Source organism: Phyllobates terribilis, unplaced genomic scaffold (genome assembly GCF_046119375.1).
Source record: "Phyllobates terribilis strain yellow unplaced genomic scaffold, ASM4611937v1 Scaffold_1__5_contigs__length_1240528914, whole genome shotgun sequence".
NCBI classification, from domain to species: Eukaryota; Metazoa; Chordata; class Amphibia; order Anura; family Dendrobatidae; genus Phyllobates; species Phyllobates terribilis.
Window position 1 is genome coordinate 482,228,637 of NW_027362761.1, and position 24,365 is coordinate 482,253,001.

The 24,365-nt window shown below is 49.3% G+C and overlaps 1 protein-coding gene across 3 annotated transcripts in view; it reads left to right on the forward strand.

The window, feature by feature from the left end:
- LOC141265877 (baculoviral IAP repeat-containing protein 1-like) overlaps positions 1 to 17,910 on the forward strand; it is a 220,595-nt gene extending 202,685 nt beyond the window's left edge. For all 3 annotated transcript variants that reach the window (XM_073679547.1, XM_073679538.1, XM_073679555.1), the window contains one exon: positions 17,104 to 17,910. In XM_073679547.1, the coding sequence (XP_073535648.1) occupies positions 17,104 to 17,432 (329 nt within the window). In that variant the 3' untranslated portion in view covers positions 17,433 to 17,910. The remainder of the gene's footprint in view (positions 1 to 17,103) is intronic.
- The last annotated feature ends 6,455 nt before the right edge of the window (positions 17,911 to 24,365 follow it).

A 24,365-nucleotide genomic window follows, 5' to 3' on the forward strand; every position in this document is an offset into this window, starting at 1 on the left:
AAATAAAGTAAATAGTTCGTGACGCCACCTGTGGTACCTGGTAAGGTTTACCAGCGCTGCTGCAGACCTCCAGGGGGTGATGGGATGGCAGCTGAGGTGTTTCTGCTCCCCACAGGTGGAGCGGGCCCCCGGGGCAGTGTGGAGTTTGGTGGGTGGTGATGCTGGGGCTTGCAGTGCAGGCAGGATGGCGCAGCTGAAATAATTGACGGAGGCAGTGCAGTGCAGTCATCCGAGTTTTTACTCACAGTTCTTATGTAAGTTCCACAGGTACACTGTACGGGTGTCAGCCTCCCACGTCGCGCTGCGTTCACCAGAACAGGGGTTCAGCTCTTCCTCAGATGCGTCAGGAGTGCTTGACAGAACCCCGCTTTTTATGTTCCTTTCCTTGACCGACTTCACGCTGGGTCTTCTCCCTCCTGCCCTGCGCTTCCCCACTCACAGTCCCGCTCGGGTGCTCTGAAGTCCCTCTGGGCAACCTGGAGTTCCCGGACCTACTTGACCCTCACGGTGACTAGGATGAGGCTGTGACAACTGCACTATAAAAGTCAGAAGCCTCCGGTTTTTCCAGCCGAGACCTGGAGTAACACGGCTGGTCCAGGGGCCGGTCCCCTTCTTGCGGCCTGATCCCTCTGACACCTGGCAGATTCGGGGCGTACGGTGCCGACCTGCACTTGCCTTACCCCCTGGGATCCCATCTACAGAACGGAGCCTTCCTCCTCTGCTCCCCTCCTGGACCTCTATCACTAGGCCCCACTTGTGGAGCAGAGCTCCTGAAGAGACTCTGCTCCCTGACTGATTGTCTTCACTAACTCCTCTTACTGACCTGCCACCCTAAGATGGCTTCCCTTTATATACCTCCTACAATGGTGCTCCCCTACTCTACATCCTCCACCCACACCCACTACTGGTTCCCCCTACCTTTGGTTCCCCCCACTCCAGCCAGGGACAGGGCTCAGCAGGAAACACATTGCATCTTGCCCTTCCAGCCGGCCTGGAGCAGTGTAGTGTTGAATGCGGGTGTTGGGGTTCCGGGCAGCACTCCCTCCTTACCTGAGAGAAGTAGACACCACACCTCTGGGTGAGGTGCAGTACATCTGTGGCGACTGAACCCTCAGGGGCGCCACATATATAAAGGGGAGCCATCTTAGAAACAGTGGTTAGTGAGTCGGAAGTGGATTCAGTGAGAGAAAGGAGGGGAGCAGAGTCTCTTCAGGAGCTCTGCTCCATAGTGGGGCCTAGTAAGAGAGGCCCAGGAGGGGAGCAGAGGAGAAAGGCTCCAGTAACAAAAGGGATCCCAGGGGGTATGGTGAGTGCAGGATGGCACCCGTACGCCCGAGTCTGCCAAGAGTCAGAGGGATCAGGCCTCAAGAAGGGAACCGGTCCCTGTACCAGCCGTGTTACTCCAGGTCTCGGCTGGAAAACCGGAGGCTTCTGCACTTCCATGGTGCAGTTGCCACAACCTCACCTAAGCCGCTGTGAAGGGCACCAAGTAAGGTCCGGGAGCTTCAAGTTGCCCAGAGGGATCTCAGAGTACCTGATCGGTACTTTGTGTGGCGGGGCGCAGGGCAGGAGGGAGAAGACCCAGCGTGGGAAGTCGGCTAAGGAAGGAACATAAAGAAAGTGGGTCCCGTTAAGTGCTTCTGATATACTTGAGGGAGAGCTGAACCCCTGCCTGGCAAACGCAGTGCGACGCGGGAGGCTGACACCCGTACAGTGTACCTGAGGAACCTAAAAAGAACTGTGAGTAAACTCGGATGACTGCACTCCACTGTTTCTGTCAGTTATTTCTGAAAGCGCCGACCTGCTCCTGGGCCTCCTGCAGAACCCACCGTCCCTGGCCGCGTACGCCCTGGAGCAACTCCTGAGCCCGGAACCTCCAACCCCGGGCGCCGACTCGGCGGACCTGCTGCTCGGCTCCCTCCCAGAACCGCCAGCCCTGGCACCCGAGTGGGTGTACGGAGCGCCCTCTTTTGACTGGTCCGCAAAGTATGAGGACCAGCAACAACTCCCTCTACTCCCCGCTCCACACACCCCTGGCTGCCCGCCAAGAAGGAGAAGAGTTTAGGTGGGACAACTGGGGGGGGGACCTGATGGGGTTCCCGCAGGAGACCCAAGCTCAAGCTCTACAGAGGGAGGAGTTCTGCAGACAGGAGCTCCTGCAGCTGGCAAAGGAACGGCGCATCCGGCGGGTGCGCTGGGAACAAATGGAGGCCAGGAACAAGGCCGCCAAAGCCCACGTCCGTCAAACGGAGTCTGTCCAGCCTAGTTCGCGTGCGGAGGGACTAATAGTAAAGTTTGATCTGGAAGCCGGATGGGGCTTTATCCGGGATCCGCAATTTAACAGAGACATTTTTGTCAACTGGCAGGATGTCGAGCCACCCCGACCGAAAGCTCTACCCCGGTGACCGTGTCACCTACACCAGGCTCCACGGGGAACGCGGGTTGTATGCCCTCCAAGTGTATCGTGTGGTTGAGGAGGAGGAGGACATGCCCCTGCAGCCTGCGGCTGATGACCCGGCTGGGTCAGTCGGCAAGAACCAGGCATACCCCAGGCGGGGACACCACTGCTGAGTCAAAGTGAGTGGACACTGTGTAAAATAGTTACCCGTAAGGGTACAGTACAGAAAAATTGTTTATGTGTGTGAACTGAAAAGTAATATGTGCCTTTAGTTACCCGTGAGGGTATAGAGACTGTAGGTTATGACGGTGAATAACCGGAGAACTGTCCATTGTAAATAGTTGCACTTATTAAATTGCCCCCTATTGGTTTTATATCTGCAACCAAAGACCTCAGAACAAAAACCCGTTTGGCGTGGCCGAAGACGTGGTCCAGCACCTGATCACCTATGCCCTGCAGCCACGCCCAGGGCCTATGTTGAGGGTTTTCGGATGGGTCCCTCATGCTGCTCATGTTGCACTTTCACCAGTGAGATGGACACCTGGTTATGGGACTCACTGTAACTTTAAGAAAAATGTTTTATATACTTGAAGAAAGCTTTATAATGTTTTGATAAATGTAACCAGTAACGTTTAAGAAAAAGTGCCTCCCATAAAGGGAAGAAAATGTTATGTTTATAATCTTATATGTGAATGCATTCTAAAAATTTCATGTCTGTGATATACCGTGTTTTACTCTGTTCCAGCCCGTGGACGTGCTGTGTTTTGCCGGAGGGGAATGTGGCGCCCCTGAGGGTTCAGTCGCCACAGAGGTACTGCACCTCACCCAGAGGTGTGGCATCTCCTTCTCTCAGGTAAGGATGGAGTACTGCCCGGGACCCCAACACCTGCACTCAACACTACACTACTCCAGGCCGGCTGGAAGGGCATTATGCACTTCTTCTGCTGCCCCATCCCTGGCTGGAGTGGGGGGAACCAAAAGTGAGAGCGAACCAGTAGTGGGTGTGGGTGGAGGATGCAGACCAGGGGAGCACTTGAATAGGAGGTGTATATAAAGGGGAGCCATCTTAGAAACAGTGGTTAGTGAGTCGGAGATGGATTCAGTGAGAGAAAGGAGGGGAGCAGAGTCTCTTCAGGAGCTCTGCTCCATAGTGGGACCTAGTAAGAGAGGCCCAGGAGGGGAGCAGAGAAAGGCTCCAGTAACAAAAGGGATCCCAGGGGGTACGGTGAGTGCAGGATGGCACCCGTACGCCCGAATCTGCCAAGAGTCAGAGGGATCAGGCCACAAGAAGGGAACCGGTCCCTGGACCAGCCGTGTTACTCCAGGTCTCGGCTGGAAAACCGGAGGCTTCTGCACTTCCATAGTGCAGTTGCCGGAACCGCACCTAAGCCGCTGTGAAGGGCACCAAGTAAGGTCCAGGAACTTCAAGTTGCCCAGAGGGATCTCAGAGTACCCGATCGAGACTTTGTGTGGCGGGGCGCAGGGCAGGAGGGAGAAGACCCAGCGCGGGAAGTCGGCTAAGAAAGGAACATAAAGAAAGGGGGTCCCGTTAAGTGCTTCTGATATACTTGAGGGAGTGCTGAACCCCTGCCTGGCAAACGCAGTGCGACGCGGGAGGCTGACACCCGTACAGTGTACCTGAGGAACCTAAAAAGAACTGTGAGTAAACTCGGATGACTGCACTCCACTGTTTCTGTCAGTTATTTCTACCACGCTACCGCTCCTGCACTATAACGCCCAGCATCACCATCTGCACCTATACTGCCCTGGAGCTGTGCTCTGCCTGTGGAGAGCTGCACCAACCCAGCTGCCCTAACATCTGCTCCAGAGGTCTGCTGCAGCGCTGGTACCCATTACCGGGAACCACAGGTGGCGTCACGAGACAAAACTGTTAACAAACCCCTTTTAAAGAGTGACCCTAGGGTACGGGCCCAGAAGCCGACTGCCGTGACATCCCAAGGAGGTAAAGGCCCAGGTACAGAGTTCCCCCCATTTCCCCCCTGGGTGAGTTATCTCCAAATCCCACCAAGGACAATATCTGCAAGGAGTTTGTATGTTCTCCCCATGTTCGCGTGCGTTTCATCTGGGTTCTCTGGTTTCCTCCCACACTCCAAAGACATACTGTGACATGCAGAAGTAGTGCTGTTGCAGAGTGTGACATGCAGAAGTAGTGCTGTTGCTTTACAAGCATTTAGCAACTATTAGAAGTAACAGGATGTGTTAGAAGAGACAGGAAGTGTTGTGCTCCAGAAGCATCCAGCAACTAGAGGGCTTAACACAGTCACAGGAGAAGAGGAGTGTTTTAGCAGAGCCCCAGGGGGATTGTGGGGAAGTTGTTTTACTGTCTGTCTGGAGCCGAAGAGAAAGGTGGTGTGTGTGTTCTGTATTTCACAGAAGCGCCCCTGCAAGTGAAAATGAATCAAGTCAGGAGTGAAGCTAAGCACAGGTCAGGTAGAGTGCCTGAACTAACAGTGCAGAGTATTATTAGGCAGAAAGATAAGGACTGGAAGGAATGGTGTCACAGGGATCATCTCCCTCAGCAAATCCTCCCCCCTCCTCCATCTCACTGTGCTGTAAGGAATGCTGTGTTCATTAATGTGGCTTTGCATTAGAACTGTGCTGTCCTGTACTACTGGGAAGACTGTGAACTGCTGTGCTGCTAAGGAAACTGTACTGTTTGTCACTGGAGCCTGTTGCTCATAAGACTTAACTTGCACGGGCTGTGCGGCTTCTTATTAAATGCTACTGTTCTACCGTTTATGAGGACTCTTGTCAAGTGTGTCTGGTCAGCAAGTGAAACAACCTACGTGTCTGTGCCTGAGGGTCAATACCTCTGTGTGCCTGAGAGAAGCTGCAGCATATGGTCTATGGTCGCCCTGAGTAACGGTTCCTCCAGGATTCCAAAGAATTCATGTAACCTGTCTCGCCCCTATCTGAATCTAGCGGTTTGCGTGTAACAATACTGATAGGGAATGTAGATTGTGAGCCCCAATAGGGACAGTGACGATAATGTCTGTAAATTGTCTGAATTGTAAAGCGCTGCGGAATATGTTGGCGCTATATAAATAAAAGGATTATTATTATTACTATTAAACCTCCAAAGTAATAAATGTAAAAAAAAAAAAAAATGAGAAGAAAAATCTCAAACATAAAGGGCAGGTGCAGGCGGCCATATGTTGTCAATCTGAGAAAATCGACCCTATTATGTTAGCCAGACTCTAATTAGAGTGTGGTCAAAGTATAATTAGATTGAGATCCATTTTTCTCAGTTGTGAAGAATTTTAAAATAAAAATCTCCATCTTCTTAATTCAGTCTGTCTGTAAAAATCAGATGTCATTCAAATGCGGTCTGATATTTTCCACTGACCCATAGACATGAGTGGGCAGTGCCATCCGATCAGAGACAAATTGTGTATGCTGCTATAATTTTTCCTCAGACTGACAAAAAAATCAGACGTGTGCTCCAAAGATTAATATTTGTCTGAGTGCAATCCGATGTTTTCACAGATTGCGCTCGGACCGAAATTACATTAGTCTGCACAAGCCCAAAGTGATATAAACAAAAAATGAATGATACCTGCTGTCACCCATCAGGATCCTGCACAGGCCGCTCTGTGGTGTGCGCTGGCACCAGGAGTGATGACGTCACTGTTCTCTGTAGCCACAGGACCACTGCATCTGTAATAATCTGCAGCAGTCAGGAGACTTGAACCATGCATCATAGTGTGTTATTCTGATGGCACTCTGCTCAAGACACCAGACTGCTGCATCCTATTACAGAACACAATGGTCCTGGGCTAGAGATCTGTGACGTCATCACTCCTGGTGCCAGCGCACACAATAGAGCGGCCTGTGCAGGATCCTGATGGGTGACAGCAGGTACAATTCATTTTGTTATTTTTGCGAATTCCAGCCACCGTGCAATATTACATTTAGCCCAGACAACACTCTTAAGGGGGTGTTCTCAAGTTTAAAAGATATTCCTTATCCATGGGATAACTTTCTGATCTTTGGGGGTCTGACTTCTGTGGCCACCACCGATCCTGAAAGTTAGGACTCTGAAGAACCTCGGCTGAATGGGGTGGAGGTCGATCATGCGTACTAATGTTCCATTCCTTCTGCACTGTATATTGCTGAGCACTAGTGTTGAGCCACCCCCGTAGTGTTCGAGTTCGGTTCGGTTCGTCGAACACCTGTGTGTTCGCCGAACTGTTCGTCGAACTGTTCGTCGAACACCTTCGAACACCGTTAAAACCAATGGCAGGCAAACAAAAACACATAGAAACACATAGAAAACACCTTCAAAGGTGTCCAAAAGCTGACAAACTGCTCAGAAGACGCAACTAACACATGGAAAGGTGACAAGTACATATAGTCATGCGAAAAGAAAAGAGGTGGAGGAGTAAAAGGAGGGGGAGACACAGATATAGGCATGTCATGCCCTTCTAAAATCCAAAAAGTGAGAAGCCGACACGTTCAGTCCGCTCCTGCCCGTGCCACCTCCGTGTCGCCGGGTTTGTGCCAGAGCCGCGGTGAACCCTGACGGCCAGCCCCCCTCTCCCAATACTGGTGCCTGTCCGCTGGTGGGTCGAGCGAGCCCCCCTGTGGTGGAGGCAGCTCTAAGCTTTTTAATTTAAATTGTCTCTCTAATTTGAATAAATACACTTTAAATCCATTTACAAGGATCTATTGGAGGGCAAGTCTCATGCCAGCAGCCGCGTAATTCCAGCTCCAGTAGCGTCCACTAAAGCTGCTGCAGTTAAAAAGCTTTTATAAGGATCGAGCTCGGCTGTCCACCGCAAGGCATCCTACTGCCAGTCCGAGCCCCTATGCCTTGGGGTGCCTCCTGATGCTCTTCACTGAGTATTCCGTGGTCCCGAAGCATTTCCTTTGAAAAAATGAAGTGTCCAAGCTACAGGTGGTGTAGCTTGCTTAACAGCCGGGATAATCCGCTGACTAGCAGACACTGCTACTAGGCACAAAGTATTTCCTGGGCTAGATGCAGTTAAAAATTTGTAATTAGATACTCTCGTTGGATGCTGAGAAAGCATTCCATAGAGTCTCCTGGCACGCCATATATGATTCTCTTAAAAAGCTTGGGGTAGGGGTCTAGGGGACCCTTTTATAGCCAAAATCACGGCCCTGTATCGCAATACGTCACCTAGGCTGAAGATAAATGGAACTGTAGCACCCTGAGGGCTCGGTTGCTACAGAGGTATTGCACCTCACCCAGAGGTGTGATATCTCACTCTCAGGTAAGGATGTAGTGTGGATCAGGACCCGACACCTGCATGCATTACACCACATTGCCGTGGGGCAGGGTGACCAATATGCCCCTGAGATGGGCACGACAGTCCCTGTCCCTGGCTGGAGTGGGGGGAGGGAACACTGAGGAAGGGGAACCCTGTAGTGCAGGAGCAGGGAGGAAGCAGTTCCTGGGTGCATTGAGAAGGGAGTATAAAAGGTGGGCACCATCTTAGTTCAGTGCAGAGAAGTCTGAGCAGAAGTGGCAGGGAGCAGGGGCTCTGCATGAGCTCTGCTCCGGAGGCGGGCCTAGTAACAGAGGCCCAGGCCTGGAAGAGGGAGAAGGAAGGAAGAGGAGCGGAGAAGGCTCCAGGAACGAGGAACGAAGGGATCTCAGGGGTGCGGACGGGCGAGTCGCCACCGCACGCCCGAATCCACCTGCATGGAGGGGTCAGGCCAAAGGGGGAGACCGGTCCCCGAAACTAGTGGAGGCAGGAAACGACCCTCAGCTAGAAACAGGAGGCTGTGACATTTTATGTGGCGCAGCCCCTCGCTACACCCGCTAGGAAGGCACCACATAGGGTCAGGGAAACTGGCGCCAAGTTTACCAAGAGGAGGCCCGAGGCAGCCGGACAGAAGGGTTGGTAAGAAAGGCCAGACAAAGGACACACAAAGGGGGTCTTGTGAAGCACTCCAAAGTTATCTGGGAGTTGTCTGAGCCCCTCACCTGGTGAGCACAGTACGACGTGGGCAGCCGTTACCTGCAGACGTGGTCTGGATAATAAGAACTGTGAGTAAAGGCCCTGGACTGCATCACTGACTCCGTGTCATTACTGCTGCTGCCCTGCACCATCACCCCCATCCTCCGCATACACTGCCCTGAGGCTATACTCCTCCCGTGGGGAGTTATGCTACGCTCTGCTGCACCCACAACACCAGCCTCAGCGGTCTGCCCTGGAGCGGCGGTTCACTCTGACCGCAATCCACGGGTGGCGTAGTCGGACATTTAAACATCAAAACCACATAAATAGTTCCGCCACTGGTTTGACCGCCCTGAGTCACGGAACCGGGTTGCCGCCACGGAGACTACAACCACCAGCATCCACCAAAAAGGGTCCGGCTCCGGGTGTCCCAAGGCCCAGGGGGCGCGTCAGAACATTTTCATCACCTTTCACAATCACCAATGGGACAAGGCAGGGATGTTCTCTGTCCCCTCTCTTATACATCCTAGTGACGGAGCACCTGCTCTCATCAATTCGCCATAACCCCAATATTAGGTGGATTGAGGTGGGAGGCACCGAGTACAAGTGCTCTCTATTTGCTGATGATGTCCTAGTATATATCACTCAATCACATATATCCATCCATGCTGTTATGGCTGAAATAGATCACTTTGTTACATGGTCAAATTTTAAAATCAATGCAGCGAAGTCTGAGGCCCTCGATGTCTCCCTCCCCAAATCCATATAGGATTCCATCCAGTCCAACTTTCCCTTTGCCTGGCCCTCACAGGGTATCAAATACTTAGGAATTCCTATTCATAGAGACCTCTCCCATCTATGTTATCTTAATTTTGGGCCCTTTATTGAACAACTCCATACAGACCACGGTTGGCAAGTTAGAACTGTAAGATTCACTACGTGAACCACTGGTGTTTTGTGGAAAAGCACATGTACACTGCGTTCCAAATTATTATGCAAAAAGTGTTTAGGAGTGATAAGGGAAGAATTTGTTTGTTTGTCAGTTAAACTCATTGATGGTGATGTGTGTCAGGGCTCTTTATATCACTGTAAGCAATTGCAGACACCTGTGCTAATTAGTTTGGCAGGTATGTCCAATGAAAGGCAAGACTACTTATGAAGGCTGTCTCACATTATTAAGCAGCCTACATTTTCTGCCAAAATGGGAAAGAAAAAGGATGTGTCGGCTGCTGAGAAGCAACAAATTGTGGAGTGTTTAGGTCAAGGCATGACTACAATCAACATTGTGCGATGATCAGGATGAAGTGTCTTGGCAATCAAGAAGTATGTAGCTGATTCACAGTACACACGTGTGCGTGCTGATAAGGGCAAATTGAGGACTCTTTCCTACAGGCAATTACGTCAGGTTGAAAGAGCAGCGGCAAAAAAGCCTTGTCATAGCAGCAGACAAGTTTTTGAAGCTGCTTGTGCCTCCAACGTCCCCCGAACAACAAGATGCAGGGTCCTTCAGAGGTTTGCAGCTGTGCATACGCCATCCTGTCGACCTCCTCTATCCACTTCACACAAGCAGAAACGGCTCCAGTGGGCCAAACATTACATGAAGACTGATTTCAAAACTGTTTTGTTCATGGATGAGTGCCGTGCAGCGCTCGATGGTCCAGATGGATGGAGTGGAGGATGGCTGGTTGATGGACACCCCACGCAAACACGGCTACAGCGCCAACAAGGAGGAGGTGGAGTAATGTTTTGGGCTGGAATCATGGGGAGAGAGATTGTCGGCCCCTTTAGGATCCCTGAAGGCGCTAAAGATGAACTCCATAATGTATGTGGATTTTCTCAAACAGCACTTCCTGCCATGGTTCAAGAAGATGAACCGTGTATTTCACAGCAAGATCATTTTTCTGCATGATAATGCACCATCTCATGCTGCACATAAAACATCTGCATCTCTGGCTGATATGGGCATAAAAGGGGACAAACTTATGGTGTGACCCCCATGCTCCCCTGACCTCTACCCCATTCAGAACCTTTGGAGCATCATTAAAAGGAGTGTCTATGATGGCGGGAGGCAGTTCACATCTAAGCAACAGCTCTGGGAGGGTATTCTGTCCTCATGCAAAACAATTGAAGCAGAAACCATCCAAAACCTGACAAATTCAATGGACGAGAGAGTTCAGAAGCTCTTTTCGAACAAGGGGTCCTATGTGAAAATGTAACATCACCTAGAATAAAGTTTTGAGTTGAAAACTGTTTGATTTCAGTTTCTAACAACCTGCTAATGCTTATAATTTCAAAAATGACCATTTTTTTGGTCTTTATTAAAATGAAAAGGTTGATCGAAAAGTTTGGGGGATCTAAGAGTGTGGCAACCCAGTAGTCATGATTACTTTGAATTCTGACAATATGAGGGTCATGCTGCAGGTAGTGCAGCAAGAAGGCACTTATGTGTCTTGCGCATCTCGGAGCCCCAAAATTATTTTCCGGGCTAGATGCAGCTAAAAATTATTATTAATTTTAAATCTGAAGCTTTAGTATAGATGGCCTAATAGGATCAGTGCTGCACACTGCTACAAAGCCCAAATTATTTTACAGTCAAGATACAGATAAACATGATTAGTAATTTTAAATCTGGTGGAGCTTATTATAGATGGCCTAATAGAATCAGTGCTGCACACTGCTACAAAGCCCAAATTATTTTCCAGCCAAGATACAGATAAACATGATTAGTAATTTGAAAGCTTAAAACGGTTGGTAGGGTGATTTTAACCAATCATCAAGCTTTTACTCTCCCCAGGATGACACAGGGGTAGAAAAGTCGTTTCGGATCCATGATTTGTTCATCTTTATGAACGTGAGTCTGTCTACATTATCAGTGGAGAGCCGCGTGCGCTTATCTGTCAGCACACCACCAGCAGCGCTGAACACACGTTCAGACAGAACGCTGGCTGGGGGCATGACAAGATCTCCAAGTCGTAAGTGGCTAGCTCCGGCCATTTATCCAGATTGGAAGCCCAAAAAGAGCAAGGGTCCAGTGACACAGTCGTGGCTTCAATGTTTACTTGGAGATACTCCTGTACCATCGTCTCTAGGCGTTGACTATGTGTCAGACTTCTTGTCTCCTGTGGCGTTGCAAAGGATGGGCTAAAAAAGTGGTGAAATGATTCCGCAAAATTGATGTTACCAGCAGATACTGTGGTTCTGTTACGGTTTGAGTGCTGAACACTTGGCGGTCCCACGGTTGGCAAGTTGGAACTGTGAGATTCACTACGTGCACCACTGGTATTTTGTGGAAAAGCACATGTAAGATTCTGCAACAGTCTCTGCTGATACTCCTGCATGCGTGCATCCCTTTCTATGGCAGGAATAATTTCTGCAAATTTACTTTTGTACCGGGGATCTAACAGTGTGGCAACCCAGTAGTCAGGATTATTTCTAATTCTCACAATTCGAGGGTCATGTTGCAGGTAGTGCAGCAAGAAGGCACTCATGTGTGTTGCGCATCCAGGAGCACCAAGTCCCTGTTGTGTTGGTGGCGAGGTAACAATCATGCTTCCTTCCTCTGTCCTCTCCCCCCAACCTCGCACAACAGAAATGTGATCAAGGTCTCCCTCATCTGATGAGTCTTCCATCAGTTCGTCCTCCACTTCTTCCTGGGCTCCTGCACCTTCCTCACTAGTTTGGCTGCTACCATGCGCCCTGGTAAAACCATCTCCCCCACCCTCACATGCCTGCCGCCTTGGTGCTGCCGACCGTCTGGACCTTGCAGATGTTAGCCCTTCCGCATACAACTCCTCCTCCTCTACTTCCTCCACCTCCTCTTGTGCTACCACCTGACTCCGAATTCTGTTTAACATGTGCTCCAGCATGTAAATCACCGGAATAGTCATGCTGATAATGGCATCGTCAGCACTAAACATCTTCGTCGCCATTTCAAAACTGTGCAGAAGGGTGCATAGGTCCCTGATCTGAGACCACTCCTCCAGCGTGATTTGCCCCACCTCTGGATCTCGTTGGCCCAGGCTATACGTCAGAACGTATTGCACCAGGGCTTGTCGGTGCTGCCACAGTCGCTGCAACATGTGCAGAGTTGAATTCCACCGGGTAGGCACATCGCATTTTAGCCGATGAAGTGGCAGGCCCAACGACTTCTGTAGAGATGTAAGTCGCTGAGCTGCGGGATGCGAACGGCGGAAGTGAGCACACAGCGACCGTGCCCTCTGCAGAAGGCCATCTAGTCTGGGATAGTGGGCTAAAAATTGCTGGACAACCAGGTTCAACACGTGAGCCATACAAGGCACGTGTGTGACATTGCCCCGGCGAAGGGCCGCACCCAGGTTTGCAGCATTGTCGCACACGGCCTTCCCTGGTTTCAGGTCCAGTGGAGACAACCATTCATGAAATTGGTTCTCCAGAGCTGACCACAACTCCTCAGCTGTGTGACTCACATTTCCCAGACATTTCAATGTAAAAACCGCCTGATGACGTTGAGCCCTACTGCCAGCATAGTAAGGAGGTGTGCAGGATCCCTTCTGCGCAGTTAGAAAGCTTATGGCATGACCAGACAGGCTTTGGGTGCAGGTGGAAGACCGAGAGGAGGTTGAGGAGGCAGAAGCAGTGGAGGAACTTTGACATAAAGAGGATTGACGCACAACTCGTGGGGATGGCAAGACTTGGACAGCAGCCCCTTGTCCTGCTGTCACCATAGTTACCCAGTGCCCAGTCAGCGACATGTAACGCCCCTGTCCATGCCTACTCGTCCAAGTGTCTGTGGTGAAATGCACCCTGTCACACACAGAGTTTCTCAAAGAAGCGGTGATGTTGTGTGCGACATGCTGGTGGAGCGCAGGCACACCTTTCTTTGAGAAGTAGTGCCGACTGGGCATCTGGTACTGGGGCACTGCGACGGACATAAGGTCTCGAAAATCCTCTGTGTCCACCAGGCGGAAAGGCAGCATTTCTGTAGCCAAGAACTTGCAGATGGTGAAATTCAACCTCTTAGCTTTCTCATGGCTAGGAGGAAATGGTCTTTTACTTGTCCACATCTGAGGGACCGAGGGCTGGCTATTGTGCTTAGACGGGGTTGATAAGGGTGTCCCCGGCAAACTGCCGGTCTGTGAGGAAGATGCAGGCGGACATGTTAGGTTGCCTTGATCCAAAGGTGGTGCTCTCGATGTCGGACAGCGCTCAACACCAGCTGGTGTTACCACCTCCAAAGAAAATGATGACCTGCCAATCACGCTGGCTGTTGCGGGTAAAGAGGTGGCAGGTCTGCGCCCCAAAATAGGTGTGACTGCTGTCCCCCCAGTCACAGAGGATGAAGAGGCCGCGGATGCACAAGATATGGCAGACGGTGGTTGGCCCGGCCGGCTAGGCCGCATTGTAGCACACTGAGCTTCCCACTGCAACTTATGCTTCATGTCCATGTGCCGGTTCATGCATGAAGTACTCAAACTATGTATTTTTTGGCCTCTACTTAGCTTTTGCTGACAAATGTTACAGATAACACGAGTTGGGTCATCTTTATCGATCTGAGAAAATGCCCAGGCTATGCAAGGCTTAGCACCCATGCGACCTGAAGAGCCACCACGACTTGTGGTGAGAGGCAGAGTTGTGTTTGAGGATGCAGTTGTTGACGTGCTTCCAGTACTACGTCTCTGTCCAGGAAGGCGCAACCTGACCTCGTCGTCACTAGCATCTTCCTTCACCTCCTCTGCTGACCTCATCTCTTGGCTGACTGTGGGTTGACAGTAAGTGGGATCTCCATCATCATCACCCTGTGCGTTATCACACCCGTCGTCCTCAGAGCCAACCTGTTCCTGCCCTGACAAAAAACTAAAGTTGTCGCTCCAATCAGGTATTTGAGTCTTATCATCGTTTTCCTCATTGTCTCCACCAACAGGAGTTACAGTTTGGGAATGAGGGTCTACATTATGGTCAGAACCTTCTGCGTCTGGTCCTGGATCCGACTCATAAAGATTCTGGGCATCAGTGCAGATCATTTCCTCGTCTGGATTCACAGAAGCGCTGGAGTCGACCTCTGATTCCCAGGCTATAGTATGAGTAAACAGCTCTGCAGACTCAACCACCTGTTCTACCTCATACTCAGACGGGCAGCTGGAGATTTGGGAGCTGTGAGGAAGCAAGTGCGATTGGGGTGACACCTTTGAGGACTGGAGTATTTGTGATGTTGAAGTTGATGTGGAGGAGAGCCCACTTAAAGGAGCACTTGATATCCGTTGAAGCACCTGCTGTTTTTGTGCCTCATCTGGAATTTGTAGCGATTGGCGTGGCCGTAAGAAAGGGATCTTATCACATTGTCCGCTAAAAGAAGTAGACATTTTAGTTTGGCTGGAAGATGGTCTTTCTTCTGCAGATGTTACTGTTGCTTTAACACCTACCCCACGGACACAACCTTTTTTCCCCTTCCCAACACGCCTATTCCCCTTTCCACCAGCAGCAGGCCTTTTTCCACTCATTTTGGTGGTTAACTAATTAACAACTCTGGAGTTGTTTGCACAAAAAAACAATGGATGGGAACCGAGCAGAGCTGAGTGGCCAAACTGTGGTATTAGGCCAAAACTATTGGCTGGGTTAGATGCAGAAAAAAATTATATTCAATTTGCAACCTGATGGAGGTCAGTATAGATGGACTAATAGAGAAAGTCCCACACACTGCTAGAAGGCCAAATATTTTTTCAGAGCTAGATGCAGAAAAAAATATATTCAGTTTGCAACCTGATGGAGGTCTGTATAGATGGATTAATAGAACAAGTCCCACACACAGCTAGAAGCCCAATATTTTTTCAGAGGTAGATGCAGAAAAAAATATATTCAGTTTGCAACCTGATGGAGGTCAGTATAGATGGACTAATACAACAAGTCCCACACACAGCTAGAAGCCCAATATTTTTTCAGAGGTAGATGAGAAAAAAATATATTCAGTTTGCAACCTGATGGTGGTCTGTATAGATGGATTAATAGAACAAGTCCCACACACAGCTAGAAGCCCAATATTTTTTCAGAGGTAGATGCAGAAAAAAATATATTCAGTTTGCAACCTGATGGAGGTCAGTATAGATGGACTAATACAACAAGTCCCACACACAGCTAGAAGCCCAATATTTTTTCAGAGGTAGATGCAGAAAAAAATATATTCAGTTTGCAACCTGATGGAGGTCTGTATAGATGGATTAATAGAACAAGTCCCACACACAGCTAGAAGCCCAATATCTTTTCAGAGGTAGATGCAGAAAAAAATATATTCAGTTTGCAACCTGATGGAGGTCTGTATAGATGGATTAATAGAACAAGTCCCACACACAGCTAGAAGCCCAATATTTTTTCAGAGGTAGATGAAGAAAAAAATATATGCAGTTTGCAACCTGATGGAGGTCAGTATAGATGGACTAATACAACAAGTCCCACACACAGCTAGAAGCCCAATATTTTTTCAGAGCTAGATGCAGAAAAAAATTATATTCAATTTGCAACCTGATGGAGGTCTGTATAGATGGACTAATAGAATGATGCTATGCCCAAAAGATTTTACTTCACTAGGTGCAGTAAAAAAATTGGTATTCTATACACAGGTGGTATATCTTGCAACACAGATAGGCTACTCCACTGACTAACACACTCTGCAATAGGCCAAAAAGGATTAGCTTTGCTAGATTCAGCCAAATGCTGTGAAAAAAACTTGCACAGCACTGGCACGGACCTGCCTGGCAAAAACTGATAGGAACTGATGTAACCTAGTCCTGAAAAGGACTCCAATTACAATTAGTCTTTACTCCCACAATCTATCTATTTAAGAGCACAGACCTGCCTGATAAAAGTCGTAGGAAATGCTGTAACCTAGTCCTTAAAAGGACTGCAATCACAACTATTCCCTACTCCCAAGCTATCTGTAGATTTGTGCGAAAATTGGCTTGAAATTAACAAGGTATAGCGCACACAGCAACAGCGGTGCCGTCTAACACGCAGCTGCAGCAGTGAGAAAATGGTGGCGACGGGGAAAATGGCTTGGTCTTATAGGGCAAGGACATGTGACATACACTGCCAATGACACATGCCCTTGCTTGTGTGAAAAAAAGCACTTCGCTCCGTGTGTGCGCTGCTGATAGGCTGACAGATTGCACCTCCCCACTGTAAATGCGGGAAAGAGAAAAAAAAAATGGAGATCTTCATTGTTCCTGCAGAGATCCATCCCCTGCCCCTCCCCCCACCCCGCTGTACACTCAAACTGCGTATTAACATTAATTTTCATCATTACTGAGAAAAAATCCAGTTATGATTTTGGTGCACGAACAGTTATCGAACATAACCTCGAACAGCCGAATTTTTCTCAAATTGTTCGTGTTCGCCGAACGGCTCGAACACCGCCCAAAACAGCTCGAATTTGAGATTGGCGAACAGTTCGAGTAGAACAACGCTCATCTCTACTGAGCACAAAGCTCCTATTAGAATGAATGGACCATTAGTGCGCATTATCAACCTCCACTCCATTCAGCTGGGGCTCTACAGAATCCTGATTCTGGAGATCTGTCGGGGGCCATATCAGTCACACACCAGTGATCAGAAAGTTATCCCATGGATAAAGGATATCTTTTAAACTTGAGAACACCCCTTTCAGGAGTATCATTTATAACATGGCCGTATTTTTGTGGCTTTGTTACAGTATGTAATACCATTAGCAACATACTTTGACTACAGTACAAATGCATTATTTAAAAGTTTACATAACTGTATGTAATTTTACAGGGAAAGTGGCAAGAGATGGCTTTCTGAAAAGGCTGCACGATCTTGAGTTACAATCCAACTACATGATCTCTGAATCTGGATGGACAACTTTTTTTGAAACAGCTGGAAACATGCCGGAACTAACGCTACTGAACTTGATGAGACTGGAGTCCCTCCCAATAAAGAGTCAAGCCACTACAGTTACTTCGTTTGTCCGATTTGTGTCTCGCATGCCAAGTCTCATCACAATATGGATGATGGGATGGCAGCTAGATAAAGATGACTTCAGCCTGTTCAACAACATGAAGGAGAAGCACCCTCAGTCCACAAGTTTAGAAATTATTTGGTAAATACCATTTCCCTGTACACCAAATATAGAGAATTAAAAGTATAAGGGCTAATACTCCTATGCGAGAAAAACGGACGAGTGCATTCCGTTAAAAAATCGGATTGCACTCTGACCAATGTTATTCAATGGGTTACAGCTCATCTGCGATTATTTTCTCAGCTGAAATCGGACTGAGAAAAAAATCGCAGCATGCTGAGTATTGCTGCGTATCTCGGACGAGACTCACCAATGCAAGTCAATGGGTGCGAGAAAAAAACGGACGGCATACAGACCATCCGTATACCATCTGATTTTTATGGATACATTACCATTCAGTAACATAGAACACTGTAAATGGTCCTGTTAATAATTGTAGAATAATAGTTACAGAGAAAAAAAATTGCATTGCATACGGATGTCATAGGGATGATAGGTATGAAAAAACGTATTGTCCTCTCATGAAAATCGCATGACACTAGCATGACATTCGTTAGATTTTTTGGTCCAGATATCTATTTTATTACTATACAAGAAAAGTAATCAGAAATTAAAAAAAATATTTCATCACTACACATTGCTGTTCATTTGTGTTACTTTAAAGAAGCAGTCCCATGAATCTTTTTATTGCCTAAATCAGTGTACATGTGTATGTAGTATAGTGTAAGTGCAATAATATTCTTACCGATCGCTATTTTCCCCAGTTTCCAGCGCTACTCCAGTCCTCTTCTGGGACAAAATTTGCAATGGCGACTTGCCAGATCACACTAGGGTTTATGTGCAAGGCCGAAGTTGCTTTTAAAATGTAAGTCTATGGAGTGTCACCGTGAAGGCTTTGTGGCGCCCCTGAGGGTTCAGTCGCCACAGGGGTACTGCACCTCAGTTAGAGGTGTGGTATCTCCTCTTCCAGGTAAGGATGGAGCATCTCTCAGGACCCCACTTTACCACTCAACACTACACCACTCCTGTCCTGAAGGGGGCCTAAATGCACCAGGGTGCTGCCCCGGGCCGGGATAGAGGAGATAGGGGGAACCAAAGATAGGGGGAACCATGTAGTGGGTGAGGGTGGAGGACATACTTTTAGGAAACTCTTATAGATTCATATTTAATCTATGGCCATTTTTACTTCAAGGTCTTTGATTGTGGTCTTCTGCCAGGGTCCAGCAAAACTCTGCAGCTGACTGAAGATACACGGTCCTCGTTCTCTGGCCTTGAGATGAGGAGCGGGTCAGAGTTAACCACTGTTTCTACCTGGTCAGGGTCCTGACCTAAGAAGGCCTTGGAGGGGAGCGGGGGAGATAGGCTCCACAGACAAAAGGATCCCAGGGGGATACGGACGGAGCGGAGTCGCCACCTGTATTCTTTACTCTGGCCTAGTCAGAGGGATTTCTGCTGCAAGAGGGGTGACCGGCCCCCGATATCTGACTTTGTTACTTCACGTCTCAGTCAGAAAAGCCCGGAGGCTTAGTTGATCCCAGGGGGATACAGACGGAGCAGCCTACGCCACCTGTATCTCTTACACTGCGTTTATCCAGTGGGACCCGGCCTTACACCACGTTCGTAGCACACACAGTCAGGAGAAGACTTAGTGGGAGAACTTACCAAGGAGAGGAACACACACCAGAGGGGTCTCTCTCGACAGGTGCTCCTGATCTATCTGGGAAGTGCTGGACCCCCTTCCCGGTGGCCGCAGTACGCCGTGTGTAGCAGAGAGAAGCTTTGCGGCTGAAGGTTCATCTGAAAGTGAGTAAAGACCCGGATGACTTCACACACCGCCTCAGCCTGTTATTTCCTGCGCGGCACTGCACCCACCATTCCTTCTCATACTGCCCTGAGGCCTGCTCCGCCTGCGGGGAGCCGTCCCATCTTAGCTGCCCATAACACCAACCTCAGTGGACTGTAGCAGCGCTGGTGTCCATCACCAGAAACCGCAGGTGGCGTAGTCGAAAGCCCAATATTTTTTATGTGACAGCCCTGGGCACGGAACGGGTCCAGGCCACGGCTGCATCCCCCGTAACACCTACACTGACCCGGCTCCGAGTAACCCCATTTCCCAGGGAGGGCTAGGGCGTCACAGCTTCATAGGCTTACATCGTAAAGCAACATCCGGCAGTTAGGAGTGGAAGTCATGTGACCCAGAAGAGGCATGGTGTGGTACTGGAAACCGGGGAAGACCACATTCAGTGTGTATATTACCACACTTACACTACATTACATACACCGCGTGCAGAATTATTAGGCAAATGCGTATTTTGATCACTTTGATACTTTTTATACATATTGTCCTACTCCAAGCTGCATAGGCTTGAGAGCCAACTACCAATTAAGTAAATCTGGTGATGTGCATCTCTGTAATGAGGAGGGGTGTTGACTAATGACATCAACACCCTATATAAGGTGTGCTTAATTATTAGGCAACTTCCTTTCCTTTGGCAAAATGGGTCAGAAGAGAGATTTGACGGGCTCTGAAAAGTCCAAAATTGTGAGATGTCTTGCAGAGGGATGCAGCAGTCTTGAAATTTCCAAACTTTTGAAGCGTGATCACCGAACAATCAAGCGTTTCATGGCAAATAGCTAACAGGGTCGCAAGAAGCGTGTTTGCCAAAAAAGGCGCAAAATAACTGCCCATGAATTGAGGAAAATCAAGCGTGAAGCTGCCAAGATGCCATTCGCCACCAGTTTTGCCATATTTCAGAGCTGCAACGTTACTGGAGTATCAAAACGCACAAGGTGTGCGATACTCAGGGACATGGCCAAGGTAAGGAAGGCTGAAAAACGACCACCTTTGAACAAGAAACATAAGATAAAACGTCAAGAATGAGACAAGAAATATCTTAAGACTGATTTTTCAAAAGTTTTATGGACTGATGAAATGAGAGTGACTCTTGATGGGCCAGATGGATGGGCCAGAGGCTGGATCAGTAAAGGGAAGAGAGCTCCATTCCGACTCAGACGCCAGCAAGGTGGAGGTGGGGTACTGGTATGTGCTGGTATTATCAAAGATGAACTTGTGGGACCTTTTCGGGTTGAGGATGGAGTGAAGCTCAACTCCCAGACCTACTGCCAGTTTCTGGAAGACAACTTCTTCAAGCAGTGGTACAGGAAGTAGTCGGTATCGCTCAAGAAAAACATGATTTTCATGCAGGACAATGTTCCATCACATGCATCCAACTACTCCACAGCGTGGCTGGCCAGTAAAGGTCTAAAAGAAGAAAAAATAATGACATGGCCCCCTTGTTCACCTGATCTGAACCCCATAGAGAACCTGTGGTCCATCATAAAATGTGAGATCTACAGGGAGGGAAAACAGTACACCTCTCTGAACAGTGTCTGGGAGGCTGTGGTGGCTGCTGCACGCAATGTTGATCGAAAACAGATCAAGCAACTGACATAATCTATGGATGGAAGGCTGTTGAGTGTCATCATAAAGAAAGGTGGCTATATTGAACACTAATTTTTTTGTTTTTTGTTTTTGCATGTCAGAAATGTTTATTTCTAAATTTTGTGCACTGATATTGGTTTACCTGGTGAAACTAAACAAGTGAGATGGGATTATATTTGGTTTTTATTAAGTTTCCTAATAATTCTGCACAGTAATAGTTATCTGCAGAAACAGATTTCCCCCTAAGATAGTCAAATAAAAAAAAGCCCACTCCAACTTCCAAAAATATTAAGCTTGGATATTTATGAGTCTTTTGGGTTGATTGAGAACATAGTTGTTGATCAATAATAAAAATAATCCTCTAAAATACAACTTGACTAATAATTCTGCACGCAGTGTATACCGCATTCCACATTTTATGGAAAGGTTATTTTTCTCTGATTTTCCTAAATGACGGATGCACATGAGTCACTATAATGTTCAAATCATCAACCCAGTAGCATAGCTACCAGGGGAGCAGAGGGTATGGTCGCCCCAGGCCCTGCACTCAGAGGGGCCACCTGGAGCTACCGATATCAGAGTCCTGGCGCGGTGACTGTGGAAGCCCTCAATGTGTGGGGGTCATTATACAATATGGGGGCTATTATACAATGTGGGGGCCATCATACAGTATGAGGCCAATAGGGGCCATCATATAGTTTGGGACTAATATGGGTGCAATCATACAGTATAGGGGCTAACGTGAGGGCCATCATACAGTATGGGGCTAATGTGGGGGCTATAATCAGTATGGGGGTCTAATGTGGGGGTCATCATACAGCATGGGGGCTAATGTGGGGTCATTATACAGCATGGGGGCTAATTTGGAGGCCATCATACAGTATGTGGACAATATGAGGGCCATCATACAGTACTGGGGCTAATGTGGGGGTGATCATTCAGTATGGGGGCTAATGTGGGAACCATCATACAGTGTGGAGACTACTGTGTGGGGCCTGCACACAGTGTGGGAGCTAATGGGGGGCCCCTCATACAGTGTGGGGGTACTCAAAGTGTGTGGAATTCTGTTGGGGCCATTAGACAGTTTGGAGGAAGCTAAGATGAGGGCCATAATACAGTTTGGAGACTACTGTTGGGTCCTTTGTACAGTGTGGGGACTACTGTGGTGGGCTGTCATACACAATGAGAGCGTAATGCACACGCCCGGACTGACTGGCATGTGCGTGTTTAGTGGTTCCACTGTGCCATGAACCGGAGAGTGTCTGGAGGTGCGTAACTAAGTATCTGCCCGATCCGACCAAGGTCGCACGACGGCATACGACACCAGTGCACCACGGAGGAACCGAGCAGAGGGACCAGAGTCTACTCCAGGTCAGACTCCGGACACGGCTATTGACCCACACCGGGGAATACAGGAACAGGCAGACTAGAGCGCAGGCTGGGTAGGGTCCAGTACAGACTGGGAGACAAATTCGGAGCCGCAGATGCGGTAAACAAACAGAGTAAAGCGAAACCGCAGGTGCGGTAGTCAAGGCCGAGCAGAGCAGAACTGCAGACGCGGTAGACAAGGCAGAGCAGAGCAAAACCGCAGACGCAGTAGACAAAGCTGAGCAAAGCGAAACCGCAGACACGGTGGACAGGGCTGAGCAAAGCGAAACCGCAGACGCGGTGGACAGGGCTGAGCAAAGCGAAACCGCAGACGCGGTGGACAGGGCTGAGCAAAGCGAAACCGCAGACGCGGTGGACAGGGCTGAGCAAAGCGAAACCGCAGACGCGGTGGACAGGGCTGAGCAAAGCGAAACCGCAGACGCGGTGGACAGGGCTGAGCAAAGCGAAACCGCAGACGCGGTGGACAGGGCTGAGCAAAGCGAAACCGCAGACGCGGTGGACAGGGCTGAGCAAAGCGAAACCGCAGACGCGGTGGACAAGGCTGAGCAAAGCGAAACCGCAGACGCGGTGGACACGGCTGAGCAAAGCGAGACCGCAGACGCGGTGGACAGGGCTGAGCAAAGCGAAACTGCAGACGCGGTGGACAAGGCTGAGCAAAGCGAAACCGCAGACGCGGTGGACAGGGCTGAGCAAAGCGAAACCGCAGACGCGGTGGACAGGGCTGAGCAAGCAAGAACCGCCGAAGCGGCAAGCAAGGCAGAGCGGAGAGGATAGGGCTCAGTTCACACGGAACAGACAGGAAGGGAAAGGCAGAACCAGATACCCTCAGGATACTTGCAGTGAAGTAGCGAGTGGACCACAAACTCACAAACGGAAGTACAGTGACAACGAGCAGGAGTTAGGTATGAGTTCAGACTCTGCAGAAAAAGGGAAGGTGCGTACATAGAGAAAACCAGGAAACAGGCTAGGAGAGTATTCAGACAAGAACAGACACAGCAGCAAGATGCAGGAGCGGGTCTAGGTATGCGGCCCCTAGAAGGCGGAACGAAGAGGCTATGAGCGTGTTCAGACAGGAACAGGCAAGATACAGGAACGGGTCTAGGTATGCGGCCCCTAGAAGGCGGAAAGAGCAGGCTAGGAGCGTGTTCACACAGGCCTGGAAATAAAGCCTCCAGGATAGGCAGAAGACAACAGGCTAGAAGATAATACAGACAGGACACAGTTCAGACACGGGAACTGATACCGAAGGCAGGAACCATAAACGGGACCTGGCACGTCAGTGACCAGAAGCCAACTGACAGAACACAATGCTCAGGCATGGGTTAATTGGAGCAGCTGGTTTAAATACCAGGTGACAGACAGCAATAGGCTGAGGACGCACAAGGGGTGTGCCTGCTGCAGGTACAAAAAGCAGGAAGTGATCGGGCGCCGCCCTTAAGCAGCAGAAACAGAAGCAAACAGACAGCATGGAGGGAAGCCAGAGAGACATTCTGGATTGGAGATCAAGTGCGCGCTCTTGCACAGTGGGAGATGGACCACTATGCAAGGACGCCGCCAGGTATGTTACAGTACCCCCCCTCCCTTACACCCCGCCCCCTCTTCTTCAGGCCTGCCAGAATCTTCCGCAGGGAATTCGAGGGCCAATCCTTCACTTCAAGGAGATCACTTCCACTGTCCACAGGAAAAACTGGTCTCATCTGGTTAGCTAGGATGCTACCTCCTATCCAGCCATCCTCAGCAACAGACGAAATGGGTGGAGTACCAGGAACAGCACACAAGGAAGTCTCTCTCCACATATTTTCAGGTGGCACCCCAGAGGGTACAGAAGACAACTGGAAGTCCTCCGCCGGGTTGGAGGGGGGCAGAGACTCGGGGGTAACCTCCGCTTCAGAGTACACTTGTTCAGACTTACTGGATGAAGCAGGCGAGGTATCAGGTACCGAGTATAGGAGAGTCTCTGTCCATTCGCTATCAAGTAGCACCCCGAAGGGTTCAGGAGACACCTGGAGGTCCTCTGCCGGGTCAGAGGAGTGCAGAGACTCAGGGGTAACCTCTGCTTCAGAAAACACTAGGTCGGACTCACTGGACGAAGCAGGCGAGGTATCAGGTGCCGAGTATAGGAAAGTCTCTGTCCATTCACCACCAGGTGGCACCCCGAAGGGTTCTGGAGACAACTGGAGGTCCTCC